At 32.0% G+C, this 17,289-nt stretch overlaps 1 protein-coding gene across 1 annotated transcript in view; it reads left to right on the top strand.

The window, feature by feature from the left end:
• LOC124353761 (roundabout homolog 2-like) overlaps window positions 1-17,151 on the top strand; it is a 583,238-nt gene extending 566,087 nt beyond the window's left edge. Inside the window, exons 21-24 of the mRNA XM_046803756.1 lie at window positions 927-1,066; window positions 4,249-4,340; window positions 6,151-6,323; window positions 11,983-17,151. Of these exons, the coding sequence (XP_046659712.1) occupies window positions 927-1,066; window positions 4,249-4,340; window positions 6,151-6,323 (405 nt within the window). The 3' untranslated portion in view covers window positions 11,983-17,151. The remainder of the gene's footprint in view (window positions 1-926; window positions 1,067-4,248; window positions 4,341-6,150; window positions 6,324-11,982) is intronic.
• Window positions 17,152-17,289: the final 138 nt, after the last annotated feature.

Consider the following 17,289-nt stretch of genomic DNA (forward strand, 5'->3'; position numbering starts at 1 on the left):
TTAACTCTATATCAGTTCAGCTACGATCAGTAATTCATTTCATTTATTGATCCATAGATCAATTGTTCTATTGATAGCTGAGGCAGAAATTAAAATATGATAAAAATTGGCAGAAATTATGGTGCAATAGTGTTAAGCATACATATATTATAAACGGATGTATGTGATACACATTTTGGTTGGCCTTATACAATACAAAGAAATTGTAAATAATGTCATAACTTGTCAGAAGCAGTCAGTTCAAAACTGTCCAAATGTCAATGTTTTTGGAGTCATTTAGATGTGTGTAATCAATAGCAGGGGCCTAGGCTCAGAAACAACTATTTTTATCTGTCTGTCTTACAAATGTCTTAAAAATTTGAAGCCTTTGTATTACATTATTTTCAATATAAGAAATAGCAAAATGGTTTTCTTAATCTAACCACAAAATTGACTGTAAACTGAAATAAATCGTACTGATTTTACATTTTTTGAATAAAATGCTTTCTGAGTTATTTGTAGATAACAGCTTTTTGATGGTATGGAGTAATTAAGAGAAGAAATTTAATCAGTTTTTACGCCATGAATTATTTACTACAGTTTAACTCTTTTCTTGGCAGTATGTACTGAGTGTGTGAAATTGACGAGAGAAAACAAATTCAGGATTATGTATCTAAATGGATACATCCTACCTAAAGGACAATAAGGATAGCTTAAATAAAGTGTTGTTTCCTTCAACCCATGGTAATATGCTCAGTAGTCATTGAAGTTGATCAATCTTAATGTAAAAACATGAATCCACTTTGAACCTTGAGTAATTGTCCAGTTTATTCTCTCTCTCTGAATGTGTTCGGATTAGTAGGATACTCAGATTAATGAAGTTTTAACTGGCAAGATTACTTTGCCAAATTATATTACTGTAGCTTAGAAATGATGTTGAATTGCAGGTACCCAACTATCCACCTAGCTACTCAGGGTCAGGTAAGAACAGAGGTCACCGAGAGCAGCCACACAGCCATCGCAGCAACTCTAGTCAGTGTGACTGCCAAGAGAGTGCATCTCTGCTCTACTCCCACCCTCACAACTCGTACGTAACCAATATATTAAGTAATTTAGTTTTTTAATTTTATATCTATACTTGTCAGATGTTATCAGTATTTACTGTTACAGGTAATGTTATTTTTATCACAATGTGTCATAATGAATGGTTGTACATGCTTTAATGTTTGCTTGAGGTGAGGTCATTACTATATTCGGTTATTGATGTAATTGAGTGTTGATCCAAAGTAAAAATATACTAGCAGGTAACATGCATTTGCAGTGCAATTGCAGCATACGTGCAATCTCTTTTTGCATTTGGGATAATTTCTTGGGGGGCAGCTTATAAATCAAATCTTGATCCCCTTTTTACGGTTCAGAAATCAATTTTGAAAGTAGCTTTTAAAAAATGTCATAGGTTTTCAACATCCATTTTATTTCAAGAAACTAAAATGTTTACAATAAGACAACTTTTTATAAAATCTAAATAAAAAAAAATAAAAATTTAGATGATTTATTTGTAAGAACTCAACACACCCATAACACACGTTATTCTAGATCAACAGGAATTCTACCACTGCAATTAACTAAATCTTATCCTAACACCAACTCATACTATCTAGCTCACGTGCTTTTTATAAATATGAGTAACCAGTTTCCAAATTTTAGTTTTTTCAATGAAATTTCTACAATTATTTTCAAAAGGAAAGTTAACCAGTGGTTATTATCATTGTCTATTGAGGAGGCCGAGGCAGTGCTGTCTACGAACTACGGGCGGACAGTTTGACATGTAAACAGCCACCACTCCTATCCCATCATCATTCATTATCACTAACCTATTATAATCTGCGGTGACCCTGCTTAATTACCATTGTTGCTAATATGTATATGTTTTAAAATTAATAATATTCAATGCTTTAAAACAGGTACAAATCAAAATTACGCGGTTTTTTCCTTTTAATATATTCATTGCATATTCGCATGTGTATGTGCATCCATATATGTATATATGTATGTGTGTGTGTATGTATGTGTGTGGTGTGTAATGGTGTATTATTTTGTACTATATTTATATTCATTTTTTTTTTAATTATATCCAGTCCGTTATTTCTTCAGGCGTGAGCAACTCGAGTCTGCGCACAGGCATCATAGCCCATGCAGGCTCATTTCCCGAGGACAATGTTTTTATACATGATGTTATTTTTATGATGTTTATTTTATGTTGTTTATTCTATGATGATTATTTCTTATTCTTTGTTCACATTTCAAACTTCGTTCGGTATTGTAAAAATTTAGAAGTTAATTGTACAGATAGTATTGTAATATTGTACATATATTTGGGAAATAAAATCAATTCATTCATTCATTCATTCATTCAGTTCTATATCTAAAAACGCTTCTAGTCCTTTCAATATTCTTAAAATATTTTTAGCAGGATTTTAACTACTTCTGATTTTGATTAGGAGGTTTGTCTGAGAAGTATTCAACCTGCCTTTGCTGGCAAATTATTACACGACTGATCATCTCAGATCATTTAAGATGGAGGGTAGCCCTTCTGAGACGAGTATGGAATTTACTGTGCATCAGCCAGTCAGTGACTCTGTATTACATGGGCTTGTGTTACATTTTACTATGGTTTAATATCTTGAACGGAGAGTTAACATGAAGTTCAGTGAGAAACTTAGCTATTCTGTGTCATAGGTAATCTCTATGATACAAAAAGCTTTTGGTGACTAGTATATGGGTGATATCAGATAATAGAGTGGTTTAGACAGTTCAAAGATGGCCACTTTTCAGTGGAAAGTGACCCATGACTGACATGCATAAACAGCCAAAAATCTTGAAACTTTAAACATATTGTGCAGCAGTTATAAACTCTGTCAATTGGCAGTGGGAAAAAGATGTTGGCATCTAAATATCTGCAGTTTATGAAATGTTACAGGAAGATTTGAAAATTAAACATGTTTCTCGATTTATACTCTTTGCGGGCCTACCAGATCGCAGGTCACTCTTCAATCAGTTCAGCCATCTTGAATCATCTAAACCACTATTTTATCTGATTATCATCCATATATTTGACATCAAAAGGTTTATGTATCACAGAGATTATCTCTGATTATCTCTCTATGGCCAAGTTTCTGTAAACTCATAGGTCTTAGTCATTGTCTTGTTTCGCTAGCACATGTAACAACAAACGAAACAGAATGCTGTGACTCATGAACTTGGAGAAGCACTAGGAATGCCTGGTGGCGGTCTTGGAAGGGTCCTCTTTCTATAACCATAACTGATATGAGATGATCGGCTACATAATAATAGGCCAGCAAAGGGAGGTCGGGATAGTCATACAAATCTTCTACATTACTTCAACCCTACAGCACTATAGTAAATACAAACTGCAAATTTAGATATGCTTATAGTTGTTTCATTATTTTGGTGAGGTTTACTCTTTTCTGTGAAAGTCAATGAGAACCATTTGTTTATAGTGTAGGTGCAGGTAATTTATCATATTATATTTAATTAATAGACATAGAAGCAGTATTTTTTAATCATTTTAACTTTTTAATACAATTTGGTTTATACTCATTTTATGACTTTTTGAATAAAAACACTGACAGACCCCTACCATAGCTATTTGGATATTGCTATTTTATTTATTTGCTGTGGTAAATCTTATTTTATGTCTAAAAAATACAAATCTTTTAAAAGAATATGAGATGTTTGTATTTGTTTAGCCTTTTGAACCACATTCCTTAACGAGAAATCAGAAACACTTTATTATAATATGTTTGAGAAATGTATAGCGTCAATCTTATGAAACAGAACAAGAAAGAAAGTTCATACAGTACAATATTAAGAGTAATGAACTAATAAAAAGTACTACAGTCACCATGGATGTTGCCAGCAAGGGGTCTGGACCCCCCAAATTTTCAATTTTTTTCAATTACTTTTTTGCCAAACGATTATTATTATTTAATAATTCAGTATTGCTGACATGTACTGCTGAATGATGGTTCTCATACAGGTCAAGAATGTTTTAAGGAACAAAATGGAGAATGAGTGGTAGACTGCACTTCCCTTATTTTCTGTCCAATATAAGAAAAATCACTGGCCTTGACCCCCAGAAATTTTTTTCTGGCTACATTCTTGACAGTCACAGAGAGATTTTGAACCTGTACTATCTCTAACACAGACAAAAGTCAGATATCTGTCTTATACTATTGTAATTTACAGATCACAATGCCACCATGACTGTAATGCCATGGACCGAGGTGTGCAGAGCTCTCTGCCCAGTTTACACTCCGAGGCCCAGTACCAACTTGTGGGTAAGTCTAATGATAAACTAACAAAACATCATCACCACCTGTAATCTTTTTTATAAACTTCACATGACTCCTCCTCTTTCCACTTTTTCTTCTCATTTCCAAAACGCAGATTTGCACTGCCTAAATCATCTTAACCTTGGATGTCTTGACCACTCTTGCCCTGTGTCTCCCACCCTAACATCCTTCTCAATATCCTACGGGTAAAAGTTTATCAATATTCAAGTTTGAACATAAACCAGAGATACAATTTATTTTTAAATAAATCATTGAGTAGTTGTAAAAGTATAATGTAATCATTTCCACACTTGTCATATGTGCTATCGGTGAGCCAGTAGAAAATACCTGGAATTTTCTAAATCCTTGTTAAAAATAATTTGCTGATAACTCAGCAATACATCCATGATTGTCAGAGCCATCAATTCTCTTCTCCTGTCTGACACATTGAGTTATAATAACCCTTCTGGCACAGTCTAACTCTTTTGGAAGAAACGTAGATTTCATTTATGTACATTGTCTTGAAATATACAATTTAAGCTTCTTCATTAATGGTATTGAAAGATAGTTGTTAGAAATATGTAAAATTATGACTCTTTAATAGTTAGAATATTATTTGTTGTTTTAAAAAATGTAAGAGCTGAAGTTTCATGAAACTTAACAAGATTTTAATAGTAATAATAATATAACTGATTGGGAATAGTTTTCAAAATATTTACTTCCCAAAACTTTGTACTTTGTTTGGCTACTTGTATTTTTTTATTAAAAATATTTTAAGATCAACAGTTCTTGTAAAGGGCTTGACAACTTTGATTATTTATCTGTTTTAGTCTACAATGCCTAACCTCTCTCTAATGAGATGTAATATATGGCACAGAACTTATAAATAAGAAGGGATTTGTTGAAGGGAAACTTCTATTACTGTAGTTGTCATACCTACAATGGATGAAAATATCAAGTCATCTTCTGCTACTTTCTGTATCTGTCATAATCAAAGGCTGCAAATTGTTCATAATAAAGAGCTGTGTTCATAATGTCAGGGTTTTAAAATATATCCCTAGAGAGTAATATGAGTGATATTTAAGTGGGAATAGTAAAGAAATCATCTTGTCTTTTCTAACATCAGTCATGATTTACATTTGTCATTTTCATCTACTATATCCAATCATGTCTATAGATTGGATATGTTTGCTTTAATTTTTTTATTCTAGGATGAGTTTTTGAAACCATATATCCGAAAATGATTCATGTTTAAATTATTATGATGAATTCTGTAAAAAATTAGTACAAAAATATGAGATTTAAATAAATGAAAATACAGTTCATAGGTAAAATAGTATTGTCAATTATTTAATTAACATTGTTCACAATTTCTCATATGTGATAACAGATTTTATCTGTAGAATGTGAAGTCTTCACATAAACGCTTATACTACTCATACTTTCGTGTTTTTTCCCCTTTTGAGTATCTATGTATCCTGCTCTATTTAGCATATCATGAGGTGGTATCTCAAGTAAAATTCATAATTTTGTAATTGAATTCTGCCCTCAATATGAAGTTTTTAAAAGTAACACATAAACAACCCCTCTTAGACGTCAGTAACTGAAAGAAGTGGCAGATGGCTTGGTACTTTCAGTAGGACTTCTACTAACCGCAGGAAGATACATTTTCTCTCAAAATTCCTGCTTGAACATTAATAACATTTTGAAGTTACGTTGTTTAAAACTAGGCTAAGACGGGATATCTCAGCCATTGTTGCTTAGTCCGTTATTAAATGGAGGAATACTATAGTCTGAACAAAGCTGTGTTGTACAGACCACCATAGGGAGGACGGGTATCGGTGGCGTAGAGGTGAAGGAGGAGGAGTCGACTACGGAAGCTGGGAGGGGGAAGATGCCAGCGACACCTGTTGTTCCTGCAGTGAAGCCTCTTGCACATACGCTCAGACCAATCGTACACCTGCCATGAGTCCCCTCACATCTGACTAGGTGAGACAGTCTTGACACATCAGCACTATAAATCTCATTGATCTCATTAATAATCTCATGAATTAAATAATTTATGTGTTTAATCAATTTAATGATCGGGTACATTCTGATAGTAGGAAACACACTTGGCCATAATTTGATATTGTAAAGTTGCAATGTAGTTTCGGTTCCATTAAATTTAATTAAAAAACATATTGTCGCATATTTAAATTTGATTATTTTTTGGCAGTTAAAACTCTTAATTAATGAGAAATTTTTTAAGATGAATGATTTTAAAGGATACAAGAGATTGTTAAACTTTTAGATGAAGTAATGAACTTAATATTTTCTAAAAAACATTTAATACATTGTAGCTTTTTTATTTTTTAAATGGTATCAAACAAACATCATAAGTCTAAACATTTATTATTACATTTTATTACCAGTGTTACATAATTGTCTCAAACTCTAACCTCTATGACCTCCCTGAAGCATAAACCAATTTCAGGTTACAAAATGACTATGACACTAGGCATTAAACTCTATGGATAATAAAAGTAATTAATAACAATCAATCCTCATATGCACATTTGTCACCCCCAACCTTTGTTGCTTTGTGCACCCGCAAAGTATGCACCACTGGTTATGCCGGTCCTGGGAAATTCCTCTATCAATTTCATGAAACCTATTTGTGTCATAATATAATGTAAACTGGCTCTCCACTTCTGAATCAATATATTACTCCATATTATTAAGGAATTTCATTCTATTTCAATTATAGTACCATGAACATTAGAAATCCTCATAATAAATTGTTTCTGGTAATTTAAAATGTAAGTTCTACACATTAAATAGATCATTCAAGTGATTTAATAGGATTTTGTAAAATAGCTTCTCCAAATATGTGGTATATTTTCTTCAAAATATCTTGTGAAAAAAATTTGTGCAACTATTTTCTTATGTAAAATGTATACTTAACTAGGCTATATTAGTGACATGCTGATTTTGGTAAGAGTTTCAAGAATTAATGTTTTGTAAGATAAGACCAGCCATTTTGAGATAATTGTTACTTAGAGGAATGATACTTTCAGTGCATTAATTAAATGAATCCACAAACACGTGGTCATATCATCATTGATAATTTTTATAATAAAATCTTTAGGATAGATGATTTATAGTAGTTATAACCTTAAGCCAGGTGCAGGGGCAGCTCGGCCTGTGCAACCCGTGCCCCAAGGTGTGCCTATTAGCAATGGGTGCCAGATCAAAAGACATTTTTAAAATTATATACCGGATTTTACTTTACTAACCTAACCCTAACCTCACTAATATTTATAATAAGTGTTGACACTGTTCGATAGTATCACTGATCTAATGTGTTTGGGAAAGCTCTTATCTCACAGATAGTACTTTCCTTGGAATGGTGGATGGGCTTGCTTATCCTATCGTGGTAGAGTTACTTTGAAGCTTAACCTGGGCTGTATTAATTTGGATTCTTAAATTTAACTATTCAACTAGAATCAAATTTTTTTTGTTACAAACATGTACTCAAATATCATAGAAACCAGTAGAAATAAAATTAAGCATAGTTATAATCTGGTAATACTCATTATGTGATTGGGTGATATAACTCACATTTTGTTAAGCTTAGAAATTTCATTACAGCTAGAACTCGATTTGAAAGTATCCCCAGACCCAAACTGTCACTGATGTAAGATTATAGAAAGTAAATATGTTTGTTAGTTCTCACTATTTATCGCTACATAGTAGATAGATAGGGTTATTTCGATAAAACAAAAAAGACAATGTTTGGAAAGAAATTTACTCATACCCAAAGTTTACTTCATAAAGTTAATTTTATTTGATTTTTATGGTTACATTATAAGAGTAATCCCAGCTGTTTGAAGGGTATGGATGTACCCTTGATTGCATTCTGGCCAGATGAGAGGCATCAACTTGCCTATGTATCAAAACTAACTCACTAAGGTTCAGCCAAATCCCATAAGAGAACATGCACCATTATCAAACTCAATTTTTCCTATTAAGAAATGAAGTTCCATTCAAATTTAAAGGGTATCTTTCAATTTGTTTTTGAGATATTCCACTGATTAATCTTTCCTAATAGCCTGCCAAATCCCTTAGAGGTGTATACACCATTATGAAATTCTATTTTTCCTATGTAAAAATTAAGTTTAATTCAAACTTCAAGATCAATTAGATATTAAGTAATAGGTTTTGTTAAAAAGTAATAGTTTATAGCTCGATCTGTTCTTGAGATATCCTTCCACTAAGTTTTAGCAAAACATGAAAAGTCCATCATGTAGTTCAATCCGTTTTAGAAATATCCTGTGAAACGTTAGACTTCACTAGGTCTTGGCCAAATCCCATGGAGTGACATATAGTAGAAAATTTATAGCATGACCGGTGACTTCGAGATGCGCCGTAGGCAAAGACGGAACTAAAGTGGTGGGGGGGGTGGAGCGGCTCAGTCTGTTGCCGTATTTAGCCTTGTGAACTTCGGTCACCAGTCTTCTATACGTGCCGCCCAAAAAACATTCGCTTGTGCCGATTCACGAGTTGTAATACAATTTGTGAATTAATTGCGTTGTGCTCATTACGTTTTAAGTAAAGAGTTTGTGATGGATCGTAATGTAAAAAGTAAAATTGGAGGTAGAAAGGTTATACACGGCCAAGCAAGAGAAGTGATTGCAAATGTTTACAATTCTATGAAACGGGAAGCAGAAACCAACACACTTATAAATTTTAAGAAAGTTCAACAGTGTGTCGTAGAGGCAACTGGAATTTCTGAAAGTACGCTGAGACGAATTTTGAAGGAGGAAAAAAAATAAGTCCAATTGGCAATTCTTTTAGTATGCCCAACAAAGTAAGAAAACGCAAACATACTAAAAGTGATCTGGACAATTTTGATTTGGGTGTAGTTCGAAGAACAATAAATAATTTTCATCGACAATGGGGTTTTGTTATGTTAACTATTGCGTGTGGATCGTTGGCGTTATTGTTATTTTAAGTATACATCATTAAATTAACTTGATACAAGTTGGTAGATAAAACTGAGTTTTTTCTTATTCTACTGTGTATATTGACAAATTAGTTTAACCAGTTTTATATTAATTTTTAATTTAGCAGCTAGGCTATGTCACTTGAAATTTTTGTAGTGTATAAATTGTATCTACTATCGTAAATCCTGAAGCTTACACAGTTAGTATATGATAAATTGAATTTTAATGGCTAACAAAGCGTAACAATTACAATTCTGAACTGTTGTCGTCGTTGGAGATCAAGAATAATATAAATTCCCACCCCTTCCCAATTTATGAGAACCCTTTCTTACCACCAGGTATCTCTACTGCGAACTCATTAAGAAGGGTGAGCTATGAACACAATTTCGGCAGAACATAGTCATTGTTAAGATCACGTACATCCGGTCGCAATATTTCCAAGATTTCCTGTATTGAATTCCCCATCATAAAAGTCCGTCGCCGTAACTACAAAAGAGTCTAGAAATGTTCAAATATTCTCAAGGTCTCCTATACTTAATTGCTCATCATAAAAGACTACCGTGGTAAGAACATAAGGGTCTAGAAATGTTGGCAAACACTACAATATTCGGCTCCCGCCACCACTATGAGCCGGGAGCCGAAAACTCTTAGTAGGGGTAGTAGCACCGTATTCACTCCCCTACTCTAGATTGTGCCCCCATGTGCTCACCTCCTCCACTCCTCACGCGCATCCCACCGGTCATGCTATAACTTCCCTACAATACACACAAGGGATAGGCTTCACTAATGCTCAATCAATGATGTGTTAGCCATTATAATGTACTCCATTAACTGGGGAGGATGCAGAATACTACTAAACTGTCCTAAAGTCGGAACATGCCTCGTGTCACAGAAAAGGTGTTAATAACATACAGTATAATACACCTACAGATTGTGATCGTTACAGAGTAAATATTTATTCTCAGAATGAGTTCACACTGAACATGAAAGTAGGTGGAGGCTGCACCTGAGTCTGAGAATGAGCACAATGGTTCTATAGTTGCTTTCCTCTAGGGTAGCATCTAACCTTCTCTCACTAAGTAGATCGGTGTCTTCTCGGGTTGTGGGCTGATTACGGGACATGATCACCTCAGGAAGCATCTTCATAGAATCTGTACCCTTCGGGAGGATCCTCTATGAAGAATGTGTGACAAGCAGGAAGAAACTGCTGAACACCTGCTCTTTGCGCTGCAGTAGCAAGGGAGTGGTATACCATATTATTTGGTAGTTTGGGTAATGGGTGGCGAATTTCTCCAGTAAAACCTGATCGGTTGTATTTGGCGGTTTGTTGAACTGCTGATTGGTTTTTTGTAGACTAGTCGGGCTTATGGTGTGCTTCCGGGGTGCGCAAAAGGCCCTTGAGGCTTAAATGTAAGGCAATAGGCCACCTGATAGAAGAAGAAGAAATATTTCTTACAAAAATAAACTAAGTACTAAGAGCAAATAAATGTTATAGAGTGATTTTAAAAATGGAAAGGATAGGTGAAGGGGTTGTGGATTTGAGGGTACCGAATCAGGGTCTAGCATGGGTTGATTTTCTATTTTGGACTGCCCCTGGCCTGTTAGGTAAATCTAAAATAGTAATTACACTAGGCATTGACCAATTAACAATCTGAGTCATTTCCTTTTTAATGTAACTAGCCATTGTGTAAAGGAGAAATAAAATAACCATTCGTTTCTGAAATAACCTGAAATGAATTTATTCAAAAACAGTGTACCGGTACGTATAACAAAATATGTTATATTTCTTTTCAGCAATTGGGTGATTTCTGCACTTGGCTTCACTTTGTTACATAACTTTACCCCACTGGAGCTGTGAAGAGGCCATTACATAACTTTTTATATTATTATCTATTATCATGATGAGACTAATAACTTAATTTCTTTGTCATGCACGACCAATCGGCGCTGGCATGGGATTTGTTTGTCTCAGAGAGTTTGCTCGGTGAGTATCGATCTCTCACCTTGGCTGCTAAGGGGATATACGTTTAAAATTCATCAAGAATGTAGGAGATGTTCGGGATGAGGTAATTTATATATTCCACTTGTGGAATTTGGGTAAGTTGAAATAAATCTCCATTGTCTTTCCTATTATTTATTTGTTTCCAATTTCCATTGTTTTGACTGTATCTGTTTGGTTGTGTTACTGCAAATATTAAAAAAATTAGAATAATAAATCGTAAACTAAAACCCTTTTATTTACGATTTATTATTCTAACATAAAGATAACCCTATAATGTGGAGTTCATAATTTAAAAAAATTAGTTTAAATTTTTTGTATTTTGTGAGACCTATTGTTGAAAACACTAAAATTTACGTAACTCGATTGTTACGGTCATTTGTCATTGTTAAACTTTACAAACACCAAAAACACTGCTTTCTAAATCTTCAAATCCAGTTCCTTTCTCCAATTTAAGTGTACGAAGTTACAAAAACGATTTGAGCAACAATTTAATTTGTGCTGAATAAAATTGGATTTGCAGTCCATAAACAGTGTTTCTAGATTTTCTAGCACTCAAACAATCAGTTCCAGTGGCATTTCAAACCCTACATTGTCAAAACACAAATTCTAAACAATCAAATTAGTTTGTTATAATAATCTTGATATTTATGATTTTCAGGTTGTGGAAGACCTACTTGAAGACTTGAACACTGAACTTAGCTCGAACACGGTCAGTTTGTCAATATTTGAACTGGAAATATAATTTTAGTTTTGAGATCTATGAATTCAAGCGATAATTGAAAACACGCTCTGGTCAAATCTTAGAACCAGTCAGTTTGTGACAGATAACTACTCAACTCATTATTTATGAGAATTTTAACAGATGGTCCAGGTATCAGCTACTTTTAATTAATTATGTGCAGTTTTGATTACTTATTGAAGACTTTCCACATACCGTTAGTGCTACGCATTATTGAAAGATCGTTGAGCTGGAATATAACTGAAGTGTTCATGGATAAATGAATTTCAAGCGAACGCATTTGATATTTCTATTCGATTTTTATGAAACCTTTTAAGCATAGTTCATAATTTATCAATAGAATTTTTGTAAATTTTGAAACCAAAAGGTTCATTAGTGGTAGTGAAGAGAATTTCATACGATTTTACGAGATTTTAATTTTGAGGTTTGTGCCTTCACCAGAGGGTTGAGTGGTGACAGAATCATATCAGCCATTCCTACCTTTGTATCGTTAATATTTAATTACTCTGTAATGTATGGACTAGAAATATCAGCTTCTGTGATATCAAATTTAAGCATTTTTGTATGTATTTGTGTTTTGTATATTATTTCGAGACCCGTTGTATCTGTGGGTTATTTACTTGTATTCTGCGTTAACTACTAGTGGTTTAAACTTAGGGGATTTTGCAAGGATGTCAATATTGGTATGATTTATTTAGAGACACTTAGAAGTCTAATTTGTATTTGAGCTCACTTGTTTAATACAAAGAACATTTAATAAGTTATTATAATAATATGTGTACCAGAGAGTTTGTGGACAATTATATTTCTGGGGTATACACTGAGCACCAACTAAACCATTCTAATTATTGATTTTAAGTAAAAAAAGTTAATAGATAAATTGATAAAATTATAATCATGACATCAGAAAAAGAATATAGATTTAAATTAATTCCATGTTTACATTTAATATTTTTGAGATTAATATACAGGATTATCTGTTTTTGAACTCTCTATAACTTTAAAGAATTAAAATTACTCAAATGAATTCTTTGGGGATCAATTTAGTAAGACAACATCTAAACCAAACATCTGCAGTAGGCTGTTTAACTGACAGATTTTTGAGAAAAGTGTTCTGAGTCACTGTAAGTTGTAAGTTAATCTACAAAAAGGGCATTATGGATTTTTTTCATCCTTCATCTACACTCTTATTAGATAAAATTTTTTAAATCTTTTCTAGGGGGTTGGTGATGACATCATAGTATGTAGTTTTTTTATGAATTATGAAATACCACAAAAACCTCATATTATCAAAAATGATGACCATTACTTTTCCCATCTTCAGCTCCATTCTTTCCCCATTATTTTATTTATTGAATAATAAAAGTTAAAATGATGTGGTAACAAATAATATTCCTTGATGTTTTGATTTTCATATCACAATTTCTTTAATTGTAAATAAATCCATTAAAATTTTGCTATTTTATTTATCTTATTGGTATCATCAGTAACTTTAATTTATAATTGTTGCTAGATCGTCCTTTGTGTTTAAAATTCCTTTCCCTCAATTTGGGAGGTGTGAAAATCTTTTTTTTAAATGGTCATAAATTCGAAGAATAAACTCAGCCATCAATGGTTGGTTCTTGGATTGAGTTAAACCACCAACTCTCAAAGGAGACTTTACTACTTTTATTTTTTTTTAATTATAAGTGTAGGGAAAAGAAGTTTGAAATGTAAATATTGAAAATTAAATAATTTTCATATGAGAAATTTAGAAGTACTAAAATTTTGAATCTACTACAAATGTTAATATAATTTCAAATTAACACGTGTGAGATCACACATACTTCCTGATGCAAGAGGTCACATGAATGCAATTTTGTCATGCTTACTCTTTATTATTTTCATTTAATATGAAATATTCTCGAAAAATCTTGTGATTAGTATAGTAAACTGTCTCTCAGAATATATTGTTAATACCGTAATAATAATAATCTGCATATCAAACTTGGTCAGTAAAAACACATTATGTGTAATGTACAATTTATCGCAAATTATCGAATGAACCTTTTTGAGCATATAAATAAAAATTATTTTTTTATTTCAAAAGGAAATTTGTCCAATAAAAAATAAACATGCAAAAGTGTAACTTGAATTTATTATAAATGAGTGATTGTATTTATAAAATTAAATTGTCTCAGGATATTAAATTGGGTGCAGAGAACTAAATAATTTTAATTGTTCTTAAAAAAAAAATGAGTGAGATTATCATAGTTTAAGATCTTGTGAAGAAATGTATAAAGAGTTCATAAGCTGCTAATATTGATAATCACATTAATATCTCAGAATTTCAAAAATTGCAGCAAACTGCAACGGATGTGTTCTCTTGTGTGTTAAACTTCATGGTGTCTGAAGTCAGACATTATTTCATTTAAAAATTAAACCAATATTGACTCCTTTCTCCTTTATCAGTGGCGCAGCAAGAGTCTAAGGTTCAGGAATCTTCTTCAAAATATTTTTGTTTTTAAACCGTAATTATTTTTGTAAATGAATTAGCTACAGAATTTAATGAATGGAAGTGTTATATGGAATGAAATATCTAATTTGATGTGTTGCGTTTTTATTCAATAACAATAATTTGAAATTAATTTAATTTCAATTCCCCTGAGCAAACTATCTTTCTGCGCTACTTCCTGTAAATATGAACAAATTGCACAAAGCTTGGAATTTGTAACCATCCTTACTATAAATAAATAACTTCCAGACCACTAGCTTCTTCCGTGATAGTCCCCGAGATTCTAAATTAATGGTATTGATTTAGATTAGTATAATGTGAGTAGGTTTTTAACGTTTGTAATAGTTTTGTACAGTTTTCTTCGATTAACGCACTGTTTATAGCCTATTGTTAATCGCTTTACATAACTTTTATTACAATGTAACTATATTGTCATTGAGTGTAAAATTAAAGTTGTGTAACCTTAAGCACTAAAGACTGAGCTCATAAGCTGTAACGTAATACGTAAATGGGTAGCAATTTTTTGTACATTGCAGGTAAGCTAATATGTTGGCTGTAATCTTCGCTCTTTTCTTAATTCTTTTTCAATTTATATTTATCGTTCATATCGGAAAATAATTTTCATTGAATGAAATCTTGATTTCTGTTCAAAACTTCAGTTGGCGTAACTGTTGCTTGTACATGTGTTTTCAGTAACAATTTATGGTTTTGAGGATAGTAAAACGTTTTTATGTAACTGAAGATTAGTTTTGGATTCATTGGTATTGCCCCTTTTGGAATTAATTGATGATTAATTAGGTATTCTTACCTTTGTTAAATCCAAAAATAACTCTAAGGTGTTGTTAAAAGTTACATGTTTCTGAAATCCTTCCATCATCAGAGACAAGATAAATAAAATGTGATCTGCCAAATGGCTTCGTTCTTCTAGTTAAAATCGTATAACATATTACATAAAAAAATACTCATTTTGAAAAACATATTAAAACTCTTTGGAGGCGTACATATACATGGCAAACAGTTTAACAACATGTTGCGTGTATATGTGTTGTATGATTTTAACTACAAGAACGACACCATTCAGCGGATCATATTTTATTTTGTGTCTGATGATGGAATGATTTCCGAAACATGTAACTTTTGACAACACCTCATGGTTATTTTTTAGATTTGACAGTGGTAAGAATACCTAATTAATTGAAGATTAGTGCCATGATTAATTTTGTATTATGTGAAATAGTACCGTCCATCACAAAATTAAACGTTCTTCTCTTTCATAGCAAATATCTATTCTTTTATTGACAGGAATATAAGAAATACTGGAATGTACTGTTCTAAATATCAGACTAAGAATGTTGACTAACTTACATGTAGCTTCTAAGCAGGCTGTTTGCTTGAGTGCTGGCTTTGTGTTAACTATTTTAATCCATAGATTTAGCAGATTGGTCTGACAGTAAAAACTTGCGTCTAAAAGTAAGATTTATTTTCAAACTAAGAGTACTGATTCAAAGTGTTTTCTCATCACTGAACGCTCAATATTCAATTTGATAAATATGCCCTTGACATGTCCAAATAAAATTATAATTGAAATTTTTTAAATAATTCCATATTATAAAGGTCAAGTTTTCTAAGTCTATTCAGTACAGACTAAGAATCTAATTCAGTGTTCTTTCTTTAAAGATGAATTACCTTATACTTTTTCCTACATTTATTTCAATATTACTTTATACCGGGGCCTGGGCTCCATCACTCGTTTATTTGAAGGGATCGTGTCAACAGAAGTCTTCTGTCAAAGGGTACTGAGGAATTTAGGAACATTCCTCCTCTAAACATACGAAAAAATGTTAACATTGAATGGATTCTGATCCAGAATAATGCATAAAAGTTTATATTTCAAAAATCTATAAGGAGAAGACAAAATCTAAGATTGTAATAAACAATGATAAGAATCTTATTCTATAATGCATTATTTTTCCATAAAGTTAAATATAAAAGTATAAAATATTTTCAAGTGGTTATTATGGAATTAAAAAATCAATGTTTTATTTAAAATTTACAATGAAAATTTGTATTTATTGATGTGGTAAAACTTTTATAAAGAGATCTCTAGTTCAATAAATTATAACACTAAATTAATAACATACTTTATGAAGAATAAAAGTTCAGAACTTAACAAAATTTTCTATGTTATTCAAAGAATTATTCAAAGTTTGCAGCTAACAACCTTAAAATGTGTTGTGAAGAATATCATGTTGTTCATTTAACTACACAACACAATTGCCCAATTCAGGAGTTTATTTAATTAATTAAAAACAAAACACACTAAATTTCATTTTATTTCATGGGTAGATTTATTAAATTGAATCTGGAAGATCCTTCTGGTCTAAATCCTAACTTTCTTAGCAATACAGCTTGCTCTCTGTTCCTCTATACTTTTCATAAGATAGTATTAACTATGATACCCTACAGCTGTGTAATTTGTATCAGCATAAATTTTATATTGTATTTAAATGCATTTTATATTTGATGTAATGTATTGTTTTGTATGTATAAAATAGTGCCAAATTTTATTAATTTTCTGTATATAGACTGTATAGTGTAAAAAATTTGTAATAGAAAATAAATTATTTCGAAACATTTTGTGTTCTTTTAATAATAACCTTGCAAGTGGGTAGATTGTTATAACATAGTCCATCTACTAGCTCAAATTTTCGCACTAAGAAGTATCTATTTAG

Source organism: Homalodisca vitripennis, chromosome 2 (assembly GCF_021130785.1).
Source record: "Homalodisca vitripennis isolate AUS2020 chromosome 2, UT_GWSS_2.1, whole genome shotgun sequence".
In the NCBI taxonomy this organism is placed as follows: Eukaryota; Metazoa; Arthropoda; class Insecta; order Hemiptera; family Cicadellidae; genus Homalodisca; species Homalodisca vitripennis.